This window comes from Silene latifolia, chromosome 8, assembly GCF_048544455.1.
Source record: "Silene latifolia isolate original U9 population chromosome 8, ASM4854445v1, whole genome shotgun sequence".
Classification (NCBI taxonomy): domain Eukaryota; kingdom Viridiplantae; phylum Streptophyta; class Magnoliopsida; order Caryophyllales; family Caryophyllaceae; genus Silene; species Silene latifolia.
The window spans coordinates 98,179,649-98,195,112 of record NC_133533.1 but is presented as its reverse complement, the minus strand read 5'-3'; the positions used below and the strand labels follow the sequence as shown (position 1 = coordinate 98,195,112).

Below are 15,464 nucleotides of genomic sequence, written 5' to 3'. Positions count from 1 at the left end.
TTGGCATGATAGCATGAGTAAAAAAATTTGGATAGCTTAATTTGATTCTTAATCGAGGGTGAAATGTTTATACGAGTCCAATTGTTTGCATACTTTATATACATTTGGCATGTTGTAATGTCTCTGGTGTGTGCATCATATTTGCATAGTGGTCAGATATATATAAATATAAAATTATATTGTCATATCTTGGTAAGTTGATGGCTTTAAAAGTTAATTGATTGTTTTAATATACTCGCATGAATAATTATAATAATTATGTTTAAATGTTTACACATGGATGGTAGTAATGATTATGTCTAAATGTTCACACATGTAGGATGTCCGCTGAGTTCTAAGGTCCTTTATGTGAGTCTGTGTGCCTATAGTTATACTTATTACTTTCACTGCATTAAATTATGTTAGTTGAACCTAAACTATGACAGGATAATAAACAGTGTTGTTATTCCGTATTGCATATGTTCGTTATTATTTTGTCATAAAAATGCGAAAGTGATTCTTGCAATGGTATGGGCGTGATATAAAGGAAACTGTTTGATGTAGCACGACATTTGACATATTTATATTCTTGAGTCGTTGCTATCAATTATATTCTAATGAAGTTTGTTTATGATAACTATGTTGGCAAATTATAATGAGATAACCCTTTGATGATTCACATGTTATGCGTATGTTTAAATGATCGTCGTTATAGTTACGTTTAATTGAGCCGCGAGTTGCCTATTGGTTCAAACCGTGCAAACCAGAGAACTTGTTCACCTTGCTAATCTTTTGTCATAGATTATGTTTTACAAGTTATTTGATGGTATATGTACATGTTTAAGTTGTTTATACGATACCTCTTATTTTGCTGAAAATGCATTATACTGAGTTGATGGATACAATTGAATGGTATGGTTGCTAAAATGTTAAACATATGTGTGATATGGAAGTAATTTTGTGGTTATTGTGAATCATATGTCTGTTTCTTTTACTGGGAGGTGTGATATGTTTCATAACTGATGTGGTGGAAACCGTGTGATAATCTAAATTATGAGTTCTAAGTAATGTTGTTGTTGTCCGGGATCATATGTTGTTACTTTTATTGGGAAATATGTTTTCAGAATTGATATCGTGCAAACAAATTTGATAATTTAAAATATGAATTCTGAGTATGTTGTTGATTGTTTAAATTCATCGACCTAATTCGTGACCTAAACCAGTGAGTGAGTAAATGGTTGTATGGACATGTCAATAAGACCCTGTGATTGTGATGGATAGTAGTGGTAGATCTATTTTCTGTGATATGTTTACAAATGTGAGAAGTTTCCTAAATTGTTTTGTTGACTTTACTCTCGCTAGTTCATGGTCTATAATTGATCATCAAATTTGCTTAGTTGTGAAACCGTGTAAACCTTGGTTCCTTTCTTGTTGTTCTTTTAGTTGATGCTGTGTTTTTAAGTTAAGCATGAGCTAAGTAATAAATGCTACTTGTTGATAATCAATTAATTCCATAATAAAACCTTGTCCGACTTTAATGTTAATGCGCAATCTCTTATCATGTGTTCTTTCCTGTCCCAAGTGGTTGATAATGATTTTGTTGCATATGTATATGAAAGTTGAAAAGAGGTTACGAGGACGTAACCATGTTTCTAGTCGGGTAGGATTGTAAAATCTTAATGTTTATATTGCACTTGTTTGTAGATTGTAGTTTTGATCAAGTTGATGATTCGTTGTGGGGTACCTATGCAAATGAGTTCTATACGTTTTGTTCCTACTTCTGTTAGTTGGTTGATGTGTAAAAGGAGAGTGTAGTTAAACTATTGATATTGAGATTGAGATTGGCCACTAGTATTGAGTTGTGGAGCCTTTGTGCCGAGTTACGTTACGGTCCAGTGTGACCGTGGTTATTGAGTTACTTGAGTTTGAGATCGGAATTTAGATGGAAGATGACGGTGTTCTCAGATGATTATTTAGTTGTGATATATGTGTGTTCTCAGGTAGTTATTAGTTGTAGTTAGTTGGGTTAAGTGAAGATGAGTTAAACTTCGGGACGAAGTTTATTTTTAGGAGGGCAGAATGTAACATTTCGTGTCTGTTATGTTTAATTGACATGTCAAAAGTGTGTGTTAACTGTGTTAGAAATGCGTGACGTCTGTATGTACGATATACAATACCCTTCTGAGGTTTGAGTACGGGAGCGAACTTCGGGACGAAGTTCAGTTTAAGGGGGGAAGACTGTAATACCCCGTATTTTATATCGCTAATTGAGTCGAGTTAATTGTTTAGTCGTGTTGATATCGTAATATCGAGTCGTAAACTTGTTGAGACGGGTTTATCTGAACGAGGTCACGTGAGCTTACCCAATCACGTTACCCATGACCCATTTACCAGACCCATTTACCATTTAACCTAATTCTAACCTAAGTTTACCCTAACTCTAGGAAACCCTACTCCCTCACCCGCCACGCTCATTTCAGCAACACCAATCCCAATCTTCACGCAATTCGAGAGAGAGAGAGAGGGCGTGGGCATTAACGGCGCAGCAGGGAAGAGATAGGGACGTTTGTCGACGCTCATAGGCGACTCTGGTGGCGGTAGTGATGGCAGAAAAAGGAAAGAACACAACCCTTCTTCTCGGTTTTTGCATTCTGTCAGTTGTGTTGGTTGTTTCGTGTCTTAGAGAGGTGAGGCTGGTGGTTGTTGATGGGGTAAGGGAACTGGGTGGAATGGGTCGAGTGTGGTGGTGGTTGTTAGGGAGGTTTTAGGTGGTGATAGTGGCTGTGAAAGGCGGCAACGACAAGGGGGGGTAACAAACGGGTTTATATATGATTTTCAGGCGGGTTTAGATGGGTAGGATTGGGGTGGCGCCACCGTGGACTCGGGGGAGGTCGAATCGGCGGCGCTATGTCGTCTGGGTTCGTGGGCTGACGGCGAGCAGGGCTGGGGTGGTTTGGCAGGGGATGGTTGTCGGCTGCGGTGGTTGTGAGTCATGGACAGGGGGCGTTTGGGGAGGCTTGGCGGTGAACCAGGCCAAATGGCAGCCCTGGTTCAACTCGCCGGCGGCAGTCGACCAGACTGGTGGTGGTCGTAGGTGGCTGGGTCAGAGTGGGGGTTTGGTCTGGTGGCTGACACGGTGGAGAGGTGGCGCGTGGGAGCGTGGGAGTGCGTGTGAAGGGGGCGGTGTTGATGATGGGTTATTCGAATTGTTTTGAAACGGGTTTTTCATAGTTAATCGTTATTTTTCGTAATGGGTCGTATTCTTAATTAATTAATTTAATTCCCGAGTCTTTTAAAATAATTCAAGTCGGGTTTTGAGTCGGGTTTGTTAAAAGAGAAAAGTTACTATATCGGGAAAGTTTCCATTTTAAGAAATTCTATTTTTGTAACTTTCTATTTTGGGAAGTTGGGTCATATACTAATCGGGTTATTTTAGTTATCAGTTGGGCATAAGTTTGGTGTCGGGATTGTATTTCGGGAAAGCTTCTATTTTGGGAGATTTCTATATTTAGTAGTTAGTAATTATAAATATTATAATTGTTTTAGGTGACGGATTCGTGAAGGATCGATAATCAGATTCGTTGCTTTATTTCTGGACTGCTTGAACTACTTAATTGGATTTGCTGGCACTTTGAGGTAGGGAAATACACTTGTCCTATTATCGTTGTTGTTGAATTGTGTTGACTTGATTCCTGGTTGTTGATTTACGTGATGATTCATATACGGGAAGGTGATTGACTGAATTGATCATATTGAGTATGATATCACAACATCGGGTAACTGGCATGATTTTATGATTTATCAATTCAATGATTTACATATTGCATTGCATTAATTACTGTTGAGCATTTCATATGCATTGGAGTTGGAGGATGGTGTGATGGTGATGTGGTGTGGTGATGATAATGTTGTGATAAGGCCCAGGCGGGTTCTGCAGGACTTGCCCTGGTGTCCTCACAAGGAAATGGCAGATCGGCTACGGTCGATATATAGTCTACCGGGGATCGGTATGGCTGGGCGTTCCGGGTTATGAGATATGAGTTGAGATGGAGGTGGAGGTGACGGAGGAGCATGCATATCATATTTTTATTGTTATATTGTATTACCTACTCAACCTCGCGGTTGACCCTGTGTATTCGTGAACACCTGTGATGACCCAAATATTGGCGAGCAGACTTGACAGGTTTAAGAGATAGAACGGGAGCTTGGTGGGCGTGAGACACTGGAACAGAAGACTTAGTAGCTAGCTCATCATCTAGAAGACTTTCACTTTTATGTTGGTTCTTTGTAATTTGTCATAACAGAGGTTTTGTAATAATTAAGTTAAAGTATTATTTAATTTTGCCTTGGAGTTTAATTTGTTATTCACTACCTCGGGAAACCGAGATGGTAACAGTCCGGTTTATTAGGGAATGTCTTGCTAAAGGCTCCTTCATAAACCGGGGTGTTACAACTTAGTCAGGAGTCTTATTTGGATAAGATCCTTGAAAGGTTCAGCATGACCAACTCCAAGAAGGGGAACCTTCCTATGACGTCTGGGATGCAGTTGAGCAAGTCTCAGTCACCCACGACACCTGAAGGGATTGAGCGCATGAGTCGTGTTCCTTATGCATCTGCAATAGGATCGATCATGTATGCCATGATATGCACACGTCCAGACGTGGCATATGCATTGAGTATGACGAGTCGGTACCAAAAGAATCCATGTACCTACAGAGGACTAAGGATTGGGTATTGACTTATGGAGGAGATACTAAGATATGCGCAATCGGTTACGCATATGCTAGCTTCCAAACGAATCGAGATGATTAGAAATCTCATTCTAGATTCGTTCTTACTCTTAATGGTGCTGCGGTCAGCTGGAATATTTCCAAACAAGAAGTTGTAGCAGATTCTACTACTGAGCCATTGAAATATGATAAGCATGGAGGGTACGTTATTTCCATGAGAATTTAACGTGTACCTGAGTTATAGTAGTTGATTATGAATTCGATACGTTATCTTTTTCATATACTATTTATAACTTCATCGTTTTTATAATATTTTGTTTTTCATGTGGATTGTACTGACAACATTGAACGCCACAAAGTTAACTGAATTACATTATATTAGTTTTTGGTCCGTAATCGCCTCCAAGAGCTGATAACTCTGGCTATTATATTGTGCAGTCGATTGATGGTGGGTTCAACGAGCCATAAGTCAAACGGTTGACTGATCGATCACATATGCGAGATTATAATGATACCTCGTAGGACAAATTTTTGTGACAACGTAATGGAGTCCTTAATGTTTAAAAACATTCGGTGCCAGGTCGTGGATAGGACATCCATTGTTTTCCTAGAGTCGATTCTTTTGACTATCGATTGTCTCTTGAGATTAAGGCAGTTTTTGGGTGACTTTGGTTTCTTTCTCACGGTCTGTCGTAACTGGAGGCTAAGTAGATTTTTTCTGGGTCATTTCATACTGTGCTTACATCTGCAGGATTCAAGTTGAGGAAAATATCCAACCTTTATCAGGTATAATTATTTCTCAGGGCCGCTCGAGGAGTTGTAACTGAAATGCATGGCCATGCTCGAATGATGATTCGTTTATCAGTTAAGTTACTCTCTAGTCGGGGAAACCACTCTTGATACAGATCACTTGTAAAATACGACCTTTGTGAATACAGATTTTTCAAATTGTTTTACATTGAGTGGGAGAAATTTTAGGATATGAGAATCGGTTATCGCACATACACTTGTGGGGACAAGTGGGAGTTTGTTGGAGCTTGTGTCCTCCACAAATTAGTGTGATAACATTTGTAAATCTCTTACAGGTTCACAAGGGTATACTTCGTATTTTATCAGTTGATTAACGATTACCTAATAACGGTTGGCTTGCTAGAAAGTTTGACGTTATTATCATACTGATGGCGGTGATCAACTGGTCCCTAAAGGTCACACCTATAGGATGTGTATGAGAGATGTGGTTATGGAAATGTAATCACATTGATGCCTTATATGACTAAATAGTTAGTTAATGTGTTGATGAGACGATTATTTAATGCCGATTAAATAATAGTAGTTGAGACGAATTAACTGTCAATTCGTAAATTGAATATAATAAGTTATATTTAATTAATGTATATGATGTAAGCTTGGACGAATTAATATGTTAATTCGTAATTAAATGTAATCGGTTATATTTAATCAACAAGATGAATGTGTCATAGTGGTAATAGTAAGGGTACTCAAACCAAGAGGTTATGGGTTCGATCCTCACTAGATGATAATTTATATTTAACACATTTTATACATTTTTGGAATAACCGAAAATAAAGATTTTAATCCTTATTATTTCGGAAATAATGGGCCGAAAATAGGAAAGGAAAAATCTACCCTATTTCCTCCTTATACCCGGTTTTATAAGGAGAGAGTAGGTGATTTTTCTTGACCTAATTCTTTTTCCCATTCTTGCCTCTCATCTAAAAACACAAAAACATAAACCCTAATTAATTTTACAGAAAATTTGAGGGATCGATTCTAGCAACAAGTTAAGGGCATATCTCATATCGTCTTGGGTGCAACTGATAGGCGAATATCAACTTTGATATTGTTCTTAGGCCGTATTTGCTAGGACCGAAGGTTATTTCTTAATCCTTTATGCTTTTGTTTATGCAATTTAGTTTTATGACTCGTAATCATCACTTTATTATTCGTTATAATCCTTGAATTTAAAGGGATGCATACAGATAAATCCCACACTACTAAGAAGGTCAAGAAGTGGGATGCTTATCTCCAATTTACGAAAGATATCATAAAGGCTTGAAGTCTTCTTATCCATTACCCTTGTGTCATTTAAAGCACTTGTAAAGGGAGCTTGTGGCTCATATTCCAAAAGTAATTTATTAATCCTCACTTGCTTTGGTGTAGATGCTTTCTCATGTTCTTCCGCCACTTCAATTTCATCTTCAACTACATCTTCCACTTCATGAACAACTAGAAGAGGCTTTAATTTCTTAGGAGCCTTGGGTGCCTCTACCAACTCTCTACCATTCCTCAAGGAAACCGCTTGTTCTTGTTCCTTGGTGGGTGGGGGAATGGTATGAGTAGGTAGTTTAGTGAGTGTGTTGAGAATTTGACCCACTTGAGTCTCAAGGTTACCAATCCTAGAGTCGATGAGCTGGTTTTGTTGAAGCATGGTTGTAATACCCATCATTTTAGAGACCCGTTGACCAACGTTGACTGACCTTAGACACCTACTTTGACCTTCGGAAACCTTACGATTGATGACTTGTGACGATGTGAGCCTTAGAGTGCGTGTTACTCGATCTAGCGGAGGCTACTCGATCGAGTAGCTTGGGAACTCGATCGAGTAGATGCCACTCGATCGAGTAAGTGCGTTACTCGATCGAGTAATGGGGTTACAGCGGGGAATTATAAATCGTAAATCGTGAAACCCAAATCATTTCTCTACCTTTCTTCCTAAACCTAAATGTCGTCATTCCACTTCTCCTTCACCATGTATCATCTCCTTGAGGCCTTTGAGAGTGTTGACACCATAGGCATGGGATGCTTGAGTCGGGTCGCGGTCTTAACGCCGGATTGCTATGTATAGGTATGTTGTCATCATCATCATTGTCTCCCTTGATTTCAGTTATGGTTATGGTAGTAGTAATAGATGGTTATGCTGGTTGTTATAGGTGGTCATGGTGGTTGCTTGTTGTCTTACGGTCGTGAGCGGAATCGCTGCGGTTTGCTAAAGGTAGGTTTTCCTACTTAATAGTGTTGATTGTCTAGAGGGTCTACTGTTGTTTTATAGTTGGTTTGGTGTCGTTGTTGATGTTGCTTGTGTTCGATTGAATGTTGTATTGGAATAGGAATTGGTGACTGTTGTTTGTAAAGTTGGTTATGATTGTTTATTTGTGGTTCTCGAGGTGCGTCCTCGGCTGAGTGGAGGCACTTGCGGGAGTGGCTTCACGCCCTTGATCCGCCTTCTGTGGAACCCGCCACAGAAGGGATGTGCACATTAAGGAACATTGGTTATCGCTTGGATTGATGAGCGGGGCTTAGGTGGGAACGGATGCGGTCCCCCACTGGCAGGACTGGACCTTCGGGTAGTCAGAGGTGTGTGGTTGGTTGAAGTAGGTGGTGTGTGTGTGTCTTTCTGTACTTGTGTTGAGTCTGCTTTTGTACTTGTTATCTCAGTTGCTGACCTTGTGTGGTTTTGTTGTGTTGTCTCTTTGTTTTGTGTCTGCCATGATCCACTATGGTGAGCAGTCAGTCTTAGCAGGTGGATGTATGGATCTTAGCTGGGTGCTTGGAGGGACGAGTCTATCACGAGTCATGGCAGAGATAGTTTAACCTAGTTGATAGTTATCACGAGTTGTATCTTTTGTATCAGTAGTTTGGTTAAATCACTTGTAAATAATATAATTGTTCTTTTATCGACATTTGATTATTACTGACACCGGGCAACCGAGATGGTAACACCCTTATCTGCTAGGGAAGGTCTTGTTAAGGTCCTTGGTAGATGGGGGTGTTACAATGGCGGTTTGAAACTCTTTGGTTTTGGTTTGAAACTCTTTGGTATTGGCTTGTAAGGCTTGGGTGTCTTTTTGTATTGCCACTTGATTCATGGCAAGTGTTTTCATCATATCTTCCAAGGAATTTTGTGATTGATTTTGATTTTGATTTGGCTTTTGAAATGAAGAGTTTAATGGTCCTCTTTTGTTTTGGTTTTGGTTTCCACCCTACCCTAGGTTGGGATGAGCTTTCCACCCCTCATTGTAAGTATTGGAATAAGGGTCAAATTTCCTAAACCCAAGAGCCTTCACCGGTTCATTTCCTTCTTCCGTTTTCAAAGATGGACACCCATTGATGGGATGGGTTGGATCATTACAAAGGCCACAAAATTTCATATGAGATGTACTCCCACCTCCTTTTGCAAGTTCCTTAACCAAGTTGGTAAGAAAATCAACTTTATCTTCCATGTGGTTGGAGTTTTGCGAAGAAGATGCTACACTTGCCTTCTTGATTCTCTTTCCAAAATTTCTAGAGCTTCCCACTAACCTTTCAATCAAATTATTTGCTTCTTGGACCGACATATACTCAATTCCACCTTGGGTGGCGGCCTTAATCATCCTAGCATCATCTTCAATAAGTCCACCACAAAAGTTCAAGAGCAAGTCATGCTCGGTGTAACCATGGTATGGGCAACTAGCACGTAGTTGCTTGAATCGCTCCTAATACTCATATAGATTTTCCCCATCCATTTGCTCCACATTGCTTATCTCTTTCTTGAGTTGTGAGGAGAGACTAGCGGGAAAGTATTTCTCCAAGAAGGCTTTATTCATATGGTTCCATGTGGTAATGCTTCCGGTGGGAAGGTAATATAGCCAATCATTCGCCGCATCCTTTAGTCAGAAAGCAAAAGCTCTTAATTGGAGTTGCTCATCAGTGACTCCATTGGGTTTCATGCTAGAACATACCACATGGAACTTGTTCAAGTGCTTTTTGGGATCCTCCGTACTTGTCCCATGGAATTGTGGCAATTGATGGATGAGCCCGGATTTAAGCTCAAAGGTAGCATTCTCTGCTAGAGCCGGAAAAGAGATACACAAAGGAACTTGTGTAAGGTCCGGAGCGGTGGGCTCCTTGATAGTCCTTGCCCTTAGACGTTCACGGTCCTCGGCGTCTCCCATGATGGTGTTTATGGGTTGTAGATCATTTTCTATAACAAAAACGGTGTTGTTTTTTGGTGAAATGTGAAAATTTCATTAATCTCAAAATTGTCAATCACACCCATTTACACCAATCTAATGACTTAAAGATTATCAAAAAAACTATACATAATTCACAAGTAAGAGCTATAATCTTATATTACGCAACCTATTCCAATCACTGTCAGCTTGTTTCATATAGCCTTGGAAGCATCCCTGAATCCTACGCTTGCAATCTTCCTGAATTTGTAACACCAGAATAGCAGAAGTAGGAACAAACCCCTCCAATCTGCAAACATTCCTGCATCTCCATATACCATAATAGAGACCAACCACAGCAGCACAGCACACCTTCCTAACATACACAAATAAGTGCCTTAGTCTCAGTAGACTTTCAGGTTTGAGTAAGATACTGGAGGCCATACCCAGTCAGCTGGCCAAGAGCTGGAAGCATTGTTGAGCAAATGGACACTGCTGAAAAAGATGTTGATGGTCCTCAGGTGCCTGTCCACATAGAAAACAATCAAGAGGTACATCCATACCCCATTTCCTTAATCTGTCCAGAGTAAGCAAACGTTCCTGCTGCACTAACCACATAGTGAAATTCCATTTTGGGACATTATAACGATTCCAGACAACAGTAAACCAAGGGACTTTAGTTCCCGCATTCTGTTTTAACCAGTTGTAACCCTCAGAAATAGTATAGGCTTTAACACACCATTCCATAATCCATTAATATATCCACTCTAAAACATAGACTTTATTTGGCAAACCTTCCTCCAAGCCCAAGAGCTATAATTGGTAGGTTCATATTGAAACGGTGTTGTTGGAAGAAGAAGAACTATCTTCCTCTTGGTCTTGTTGGTTTACGGAATTGATTTGTTGAATAACCTGAGGTTTTCTTCTTATACCTCCTCCTATAGCCAAGCGAGAGTCCTTTGAATTTCCGGGTCGTAGGAAAGAAAGGTTTTACTTGAATTCCTAGTATGAACCATAAAAGGACCTACACAAGAATCAAACGATCAAAAGGCTCACACAAGAAAACCTACCAAACACGATTTAGCTACTATAAACACTATTGCGAGTAACTTGACACAACTATTCTAACAACATAATTAAAAACACTACAAAACCGTTACCTTCCTCGATAATGGCGCCAAAATTTGACACGCCTAAAACGTCGCTATAAAAGACGGTCAAATTAAAAATTTATAACCCACACTTAATACTAAATAACTCTAATTAGAAAACTAGTAAAGTAGTAAGAAGGGGATCGTACCCAAGAGAAGGGGGGGGGGGGGGGGGTTGTATTTGGTTTTCAACTTTGCAATTATAGCACTTGTAACTAATCAACAACAAGTATGTAAATAAAAGGGGGGAATTGGTTTGGTTTCAAACAACAAATTGGAATTCAAATAAGAGTCACAAGTATGTAAGAAATTGAAGATAATTATCAAATATGAGAGGAAACTTAACCCAATCCAATTAGTGAACCACTTTGGTCGATCCTAGACACAATCAATCCCTTAATTATATATTGTCACCTTATTGTGAAGACTACTCTCCTAAATCTGCTAATAGTGGTTAAATGACAAGAGAATCACACTTAATCAATTAACCCAACTTATCAATCCTATCAAGTAGAAATCACATACATTGGTCAAATTAATAAGAAGAAAAAAGTATGAGAGATTCAATAAGGGTAATTAGACACAATGAAAATACGATTAATGCCTAATTACAAGTTAATCCTTTACTTGATGATTAAACCAAGAAGAAATCACATTCATTTGCATAATAATAAGGTGTTGCAAAGATGAGATTACAAGAAAATCACACTTAATAATCCCAACAACAATAAATTAAGGAACTTGATTTAATTAAGCAACAAGGAAATCACACTTAATTACTCAAATCAAACAAGATTTCTAAAATTCAAACAATAAATACAAAGGATTAACAATAACAATAACAATAACAATTAGGGAAAGATTAGAGTGTCTTACAATCAAAGTTTACACCTTTTGGATTAGATTAAGAAAGGAGATTAGTTCTCCATAATAGATCTAGAAACCCAATTAAGATGATAATTCCCAAATTACAACTTGATTAACAAAATAAAGCATAAGATGGTGAATAGCTAATGGTATTCACCTATATATAGTCCTAGGTTAAAGAGGAAATGATGGGCTTAAGTTGGATGGAAGCCCGTAATCAAAACGCACAATTCCAGAAAAGCGCATGGTGCACCCTTTTGCTTTGGGAAAGGCGCACGGTGCGCCTTTTGTGCTGAACTCCGTCTTCAATATTTTCCTTTACTTCTTCTCTTGGATGGTTCCTTCGTTGTTCTCTTGTAGCTTGCTTCCAGGCTTCTCTTGGGATTTAGAACCAGCCCGAGCTTCCTCTAAAACATGATCAAATCCTCCTTAATAATAACTCAACAATCGAAATCGGTTAATAAAGACATAAGTCAAGCAAAACCGCTTCCTAATGTCGCTTTATTATTCACAAAATGGACTAATTAGATGGTAAAGATGTGAGCTTATCACTTAGACATTAAGCAAAACATAGGCTTGGTACTTGGTACTTCCGTCGAATGTACGCTTCATGTCCTCTTAAACAAGAATTTGTTCTTTTACATCTAAAATTAAGTTTAAAAACATCTAACTAATAGAAGCCAAAAGTTACGACTGTATTTCGTGTTAAATTGGTTGTAATGGGAGTAAAACAGACAAGTTAGAACCTCTTGACTCCTACACACAAACCACTAAACCATCTAACTTATTATGTGAACCCCATGCGACCATGCACCCCTAGAATCGCCCCCGATACGAACACAATGAACAAGAACGACATGATCTCAGTGATTGCACACCTCCTAGTTTTTAGTTCGCACCATTTATTCAATTCGTCTCTATAAGTTAGGTCTGTTTGCTCGGTCTATACCATATGTAATTATGTATATCTGGTGAGATTTTTTAATTAGAAGGTTTGTGTTTCGATGTGATCTAATTAATTGCAATGATAATTGTTGATGAAGACAAATAATAACGTACAAAGTTTATGTATGTCAAGAATTAACTACGAGTAATACGGAGTAGCATACATGTATATACTTGTTGTATTTATTGTCCTGTATAAACATAAGGTAATCATTAAACGGAGTATATTGTTTTTTTTAGAATATATAAGAAGTATAACCGTATAGCCCTAATGAAAATGTTTTGTGAGGTTTTTCAATGCGGAGAGGTGTTACTCTCAGAAAACAAAATGTTGAGTGCGGTATCCATTACTACATGCAAGCGCAAAATAATTACTTTCAAATGTTTTAGTAGCAAGGCACTTATTTTCGGTAGCTAATTAGAAGTAATGAATGAATTTATGATAGAATAGGGTCAATAGTTAAAAGCTACAGTATGTTATAACACTCGCGATTCATACTCCGTAATACTCACTCCCATCCACTCCAAAGGTAACATGGGGAATTTCACATGTTTTAAGAAAAGGTGGAAAATGGGAGGGTATTTGTGTCATGCTAATGTATTAAGAAAAGGTGGAAATGATAAAGTTGAGATTAGAGGAAAAATTAGTTGAGTTAACTGTTCTCCCCAAATTGAGATTACTCATACATTACTTTTCAATAAAAAAAATACACATGCCAATCTGCCATCCAAACTTGAGTGAAAGTACAACTTTACTTTACAAATTGGAAGAAATTACAACTCCAAACTCAAACTTTTGCTGCCAAATTTCAAGTTTGCGCCAAAAACCAAAAATTACAAATTTACAAATTGAATGTACAATTCTCAGCACTCTTTATACACTTCCATTGCACATCTTCTCCCATTTTTTGCCAAATTCTCAGTTCATCCCTAGAAAACACAAAAAAAGGCAAACATAAAATATCTTAAACAAGAACAATAAATACAGGTAATATATTAATCAAATTTTAAAATGGGAAAGACTAACCTGAAGGACGATGAAAAGGACGGCATTGCACATTTCTTGCTGGTGAATTATGAGAATTTGGTCCCCATGAAAGGCAAAATTTTAGAAGCTGCCCTCAAGTGGAACGTTACAAGACGGTATGGCTTTGGTGGACTCGAGCAAAGAAAAATAATAGCTGATGGTGAGATGATTCACTTGCCATCATGCAGGTTAGGCAACACAAACAATCCAAAAATCATCATTGATAAGGAGAGAGTGAAGAGCATACCAAAGAAAAATCGTGCTTCAATCGAAAAGCTTGCAAAAAAACTTGGAGTTGGATATGGAACTGTCCAACATTGGGTTCAGGCGGGTATGGTAAAAGCATAACAATGCAATACACCCAAGCCTAAGTGATTCAAACAAACTAGAAAGGCTCATCTTTTCTCTTGCATCAACATTTGTTGACATGACTCAAAACAAGATAAAGTTCAAAGACATGTCACAACAAGTTCACATGGACGAGAAATGTTTCTACATAACTAGAACAACAGAGCGATACTACATTATCCCGGAAGAGGATGTGCCATATCGAGCTTGCCAATCAAAGAGATTCATAAGTAAGGTTATGTTCATGTGTGCGGTTAGTAGACCTGTGTATGGGGATAATGGTGAAATGATTTTTGATGGAAAAATTGGGATTTTTCCTTTTCTAGAGGAAATATCAGCAACGAGAAATAGTAGGAATTCGCCGGCTGGCACATTAGAAACCAAGCCAACGAACTCAATAACCAAAGAAGTAATCAAAGGCTGCCTAATTCACAAGATTATACCAGCAATCAAGGCAAAATGGCCGCAAAATGCAAGTAAAGACATATTCATTCAGCAAGATAACGCTATACCTCACATTAAAGACAACGATCCTGAGTTTAGAGCTGCTGCCAACTCAGACGATTTTAACATTCATTTGGTTTTTCAACCACCAAATAATCCTGATTTAAATATCAACAATTTGGGATTTTTTAGTGCATTGCAAACTCTCCAACATGAAAAAGCAGCCAACACAGTGCTTGAATTGGTAAAAAATATGGAGGTCACTTTTGTTGAGCTTCATCCAAAAAAGCTAAACTTCAATTTTCTTACTCTACAAACAATTATGGTGGAGATTATGTTAACAAAAGGACACAACAATTTTACCATACCTCATATGAGGAAAAGAGTTTTAGAAAGGCTGGGTACACTCCCAAAAGATCTCATTGTTTATGAGATAATGGTGAGAGAATGTTTGCAGTACTTAGATGATCAAGGACAAGGGTCTGCCCTTGATTATTTAAGAGTACAGTTGAAAGATTTACCTCAAATGGAGGAGGTTACAAAATATGGTATGCAGTAACTACTGAAGACAAGTGGAGACGCAACATTTTGAACATGAGCAAATTGTATTTTTATGTTTAGTCCTTATTTTGAACAAGTCAAGAACACTTTCTGAAAAATTGTATAAGGGATGGAAGCATAATGAAGGTAAATGCAGTAGGTTATTTCTGTATTTTTATTTTGAACATTGAAGTCCAATGTTACAATGTTTATGAAAGAAAAATTGTCAGATTGTCTAATCTGAATGTTTAATTCCTAAACATTCTTTTGTAATGCAATATGTAATGAATATTTTTAAGTTTTCATATCAAGACTACTTGGTGGTTTTTAAATTTACCATATTATTCACAGTAGGTCATCATTGTTGACAGCAACTACGAGGCTCTATGGGGGGACTTGTTCCTCTCATCATTGAGCTTCAGTTGGTCATTTAGTGCCGCCTTAACCAAGATTGGGGTGACATCTAAAATGGCCAATGCTCATT

At 38.2% G+C, this 15,464-nt stretch overlaps 1 protein-coding gene across 1 annotated transcript; it reads left to right on the top strand.

Moving 5' to 3' along the window:
• Positions 1–14,105: 14,105 nt before the first annotated feature.
• On the top strand, positions 14,106–14,999 carry LOC141595574 (uncharacterized). The gene has a single exon (XM_074415540.1). The coding sequence runs from the start codon at positions 14,106–14,108 to the stop codon at positions 14,997–14,999; it is 894 nt and encodes a 297-aa protein (XP_074271641.1).
• Positions 15,000–15,464: the final 465 nt, after the last annotated feature.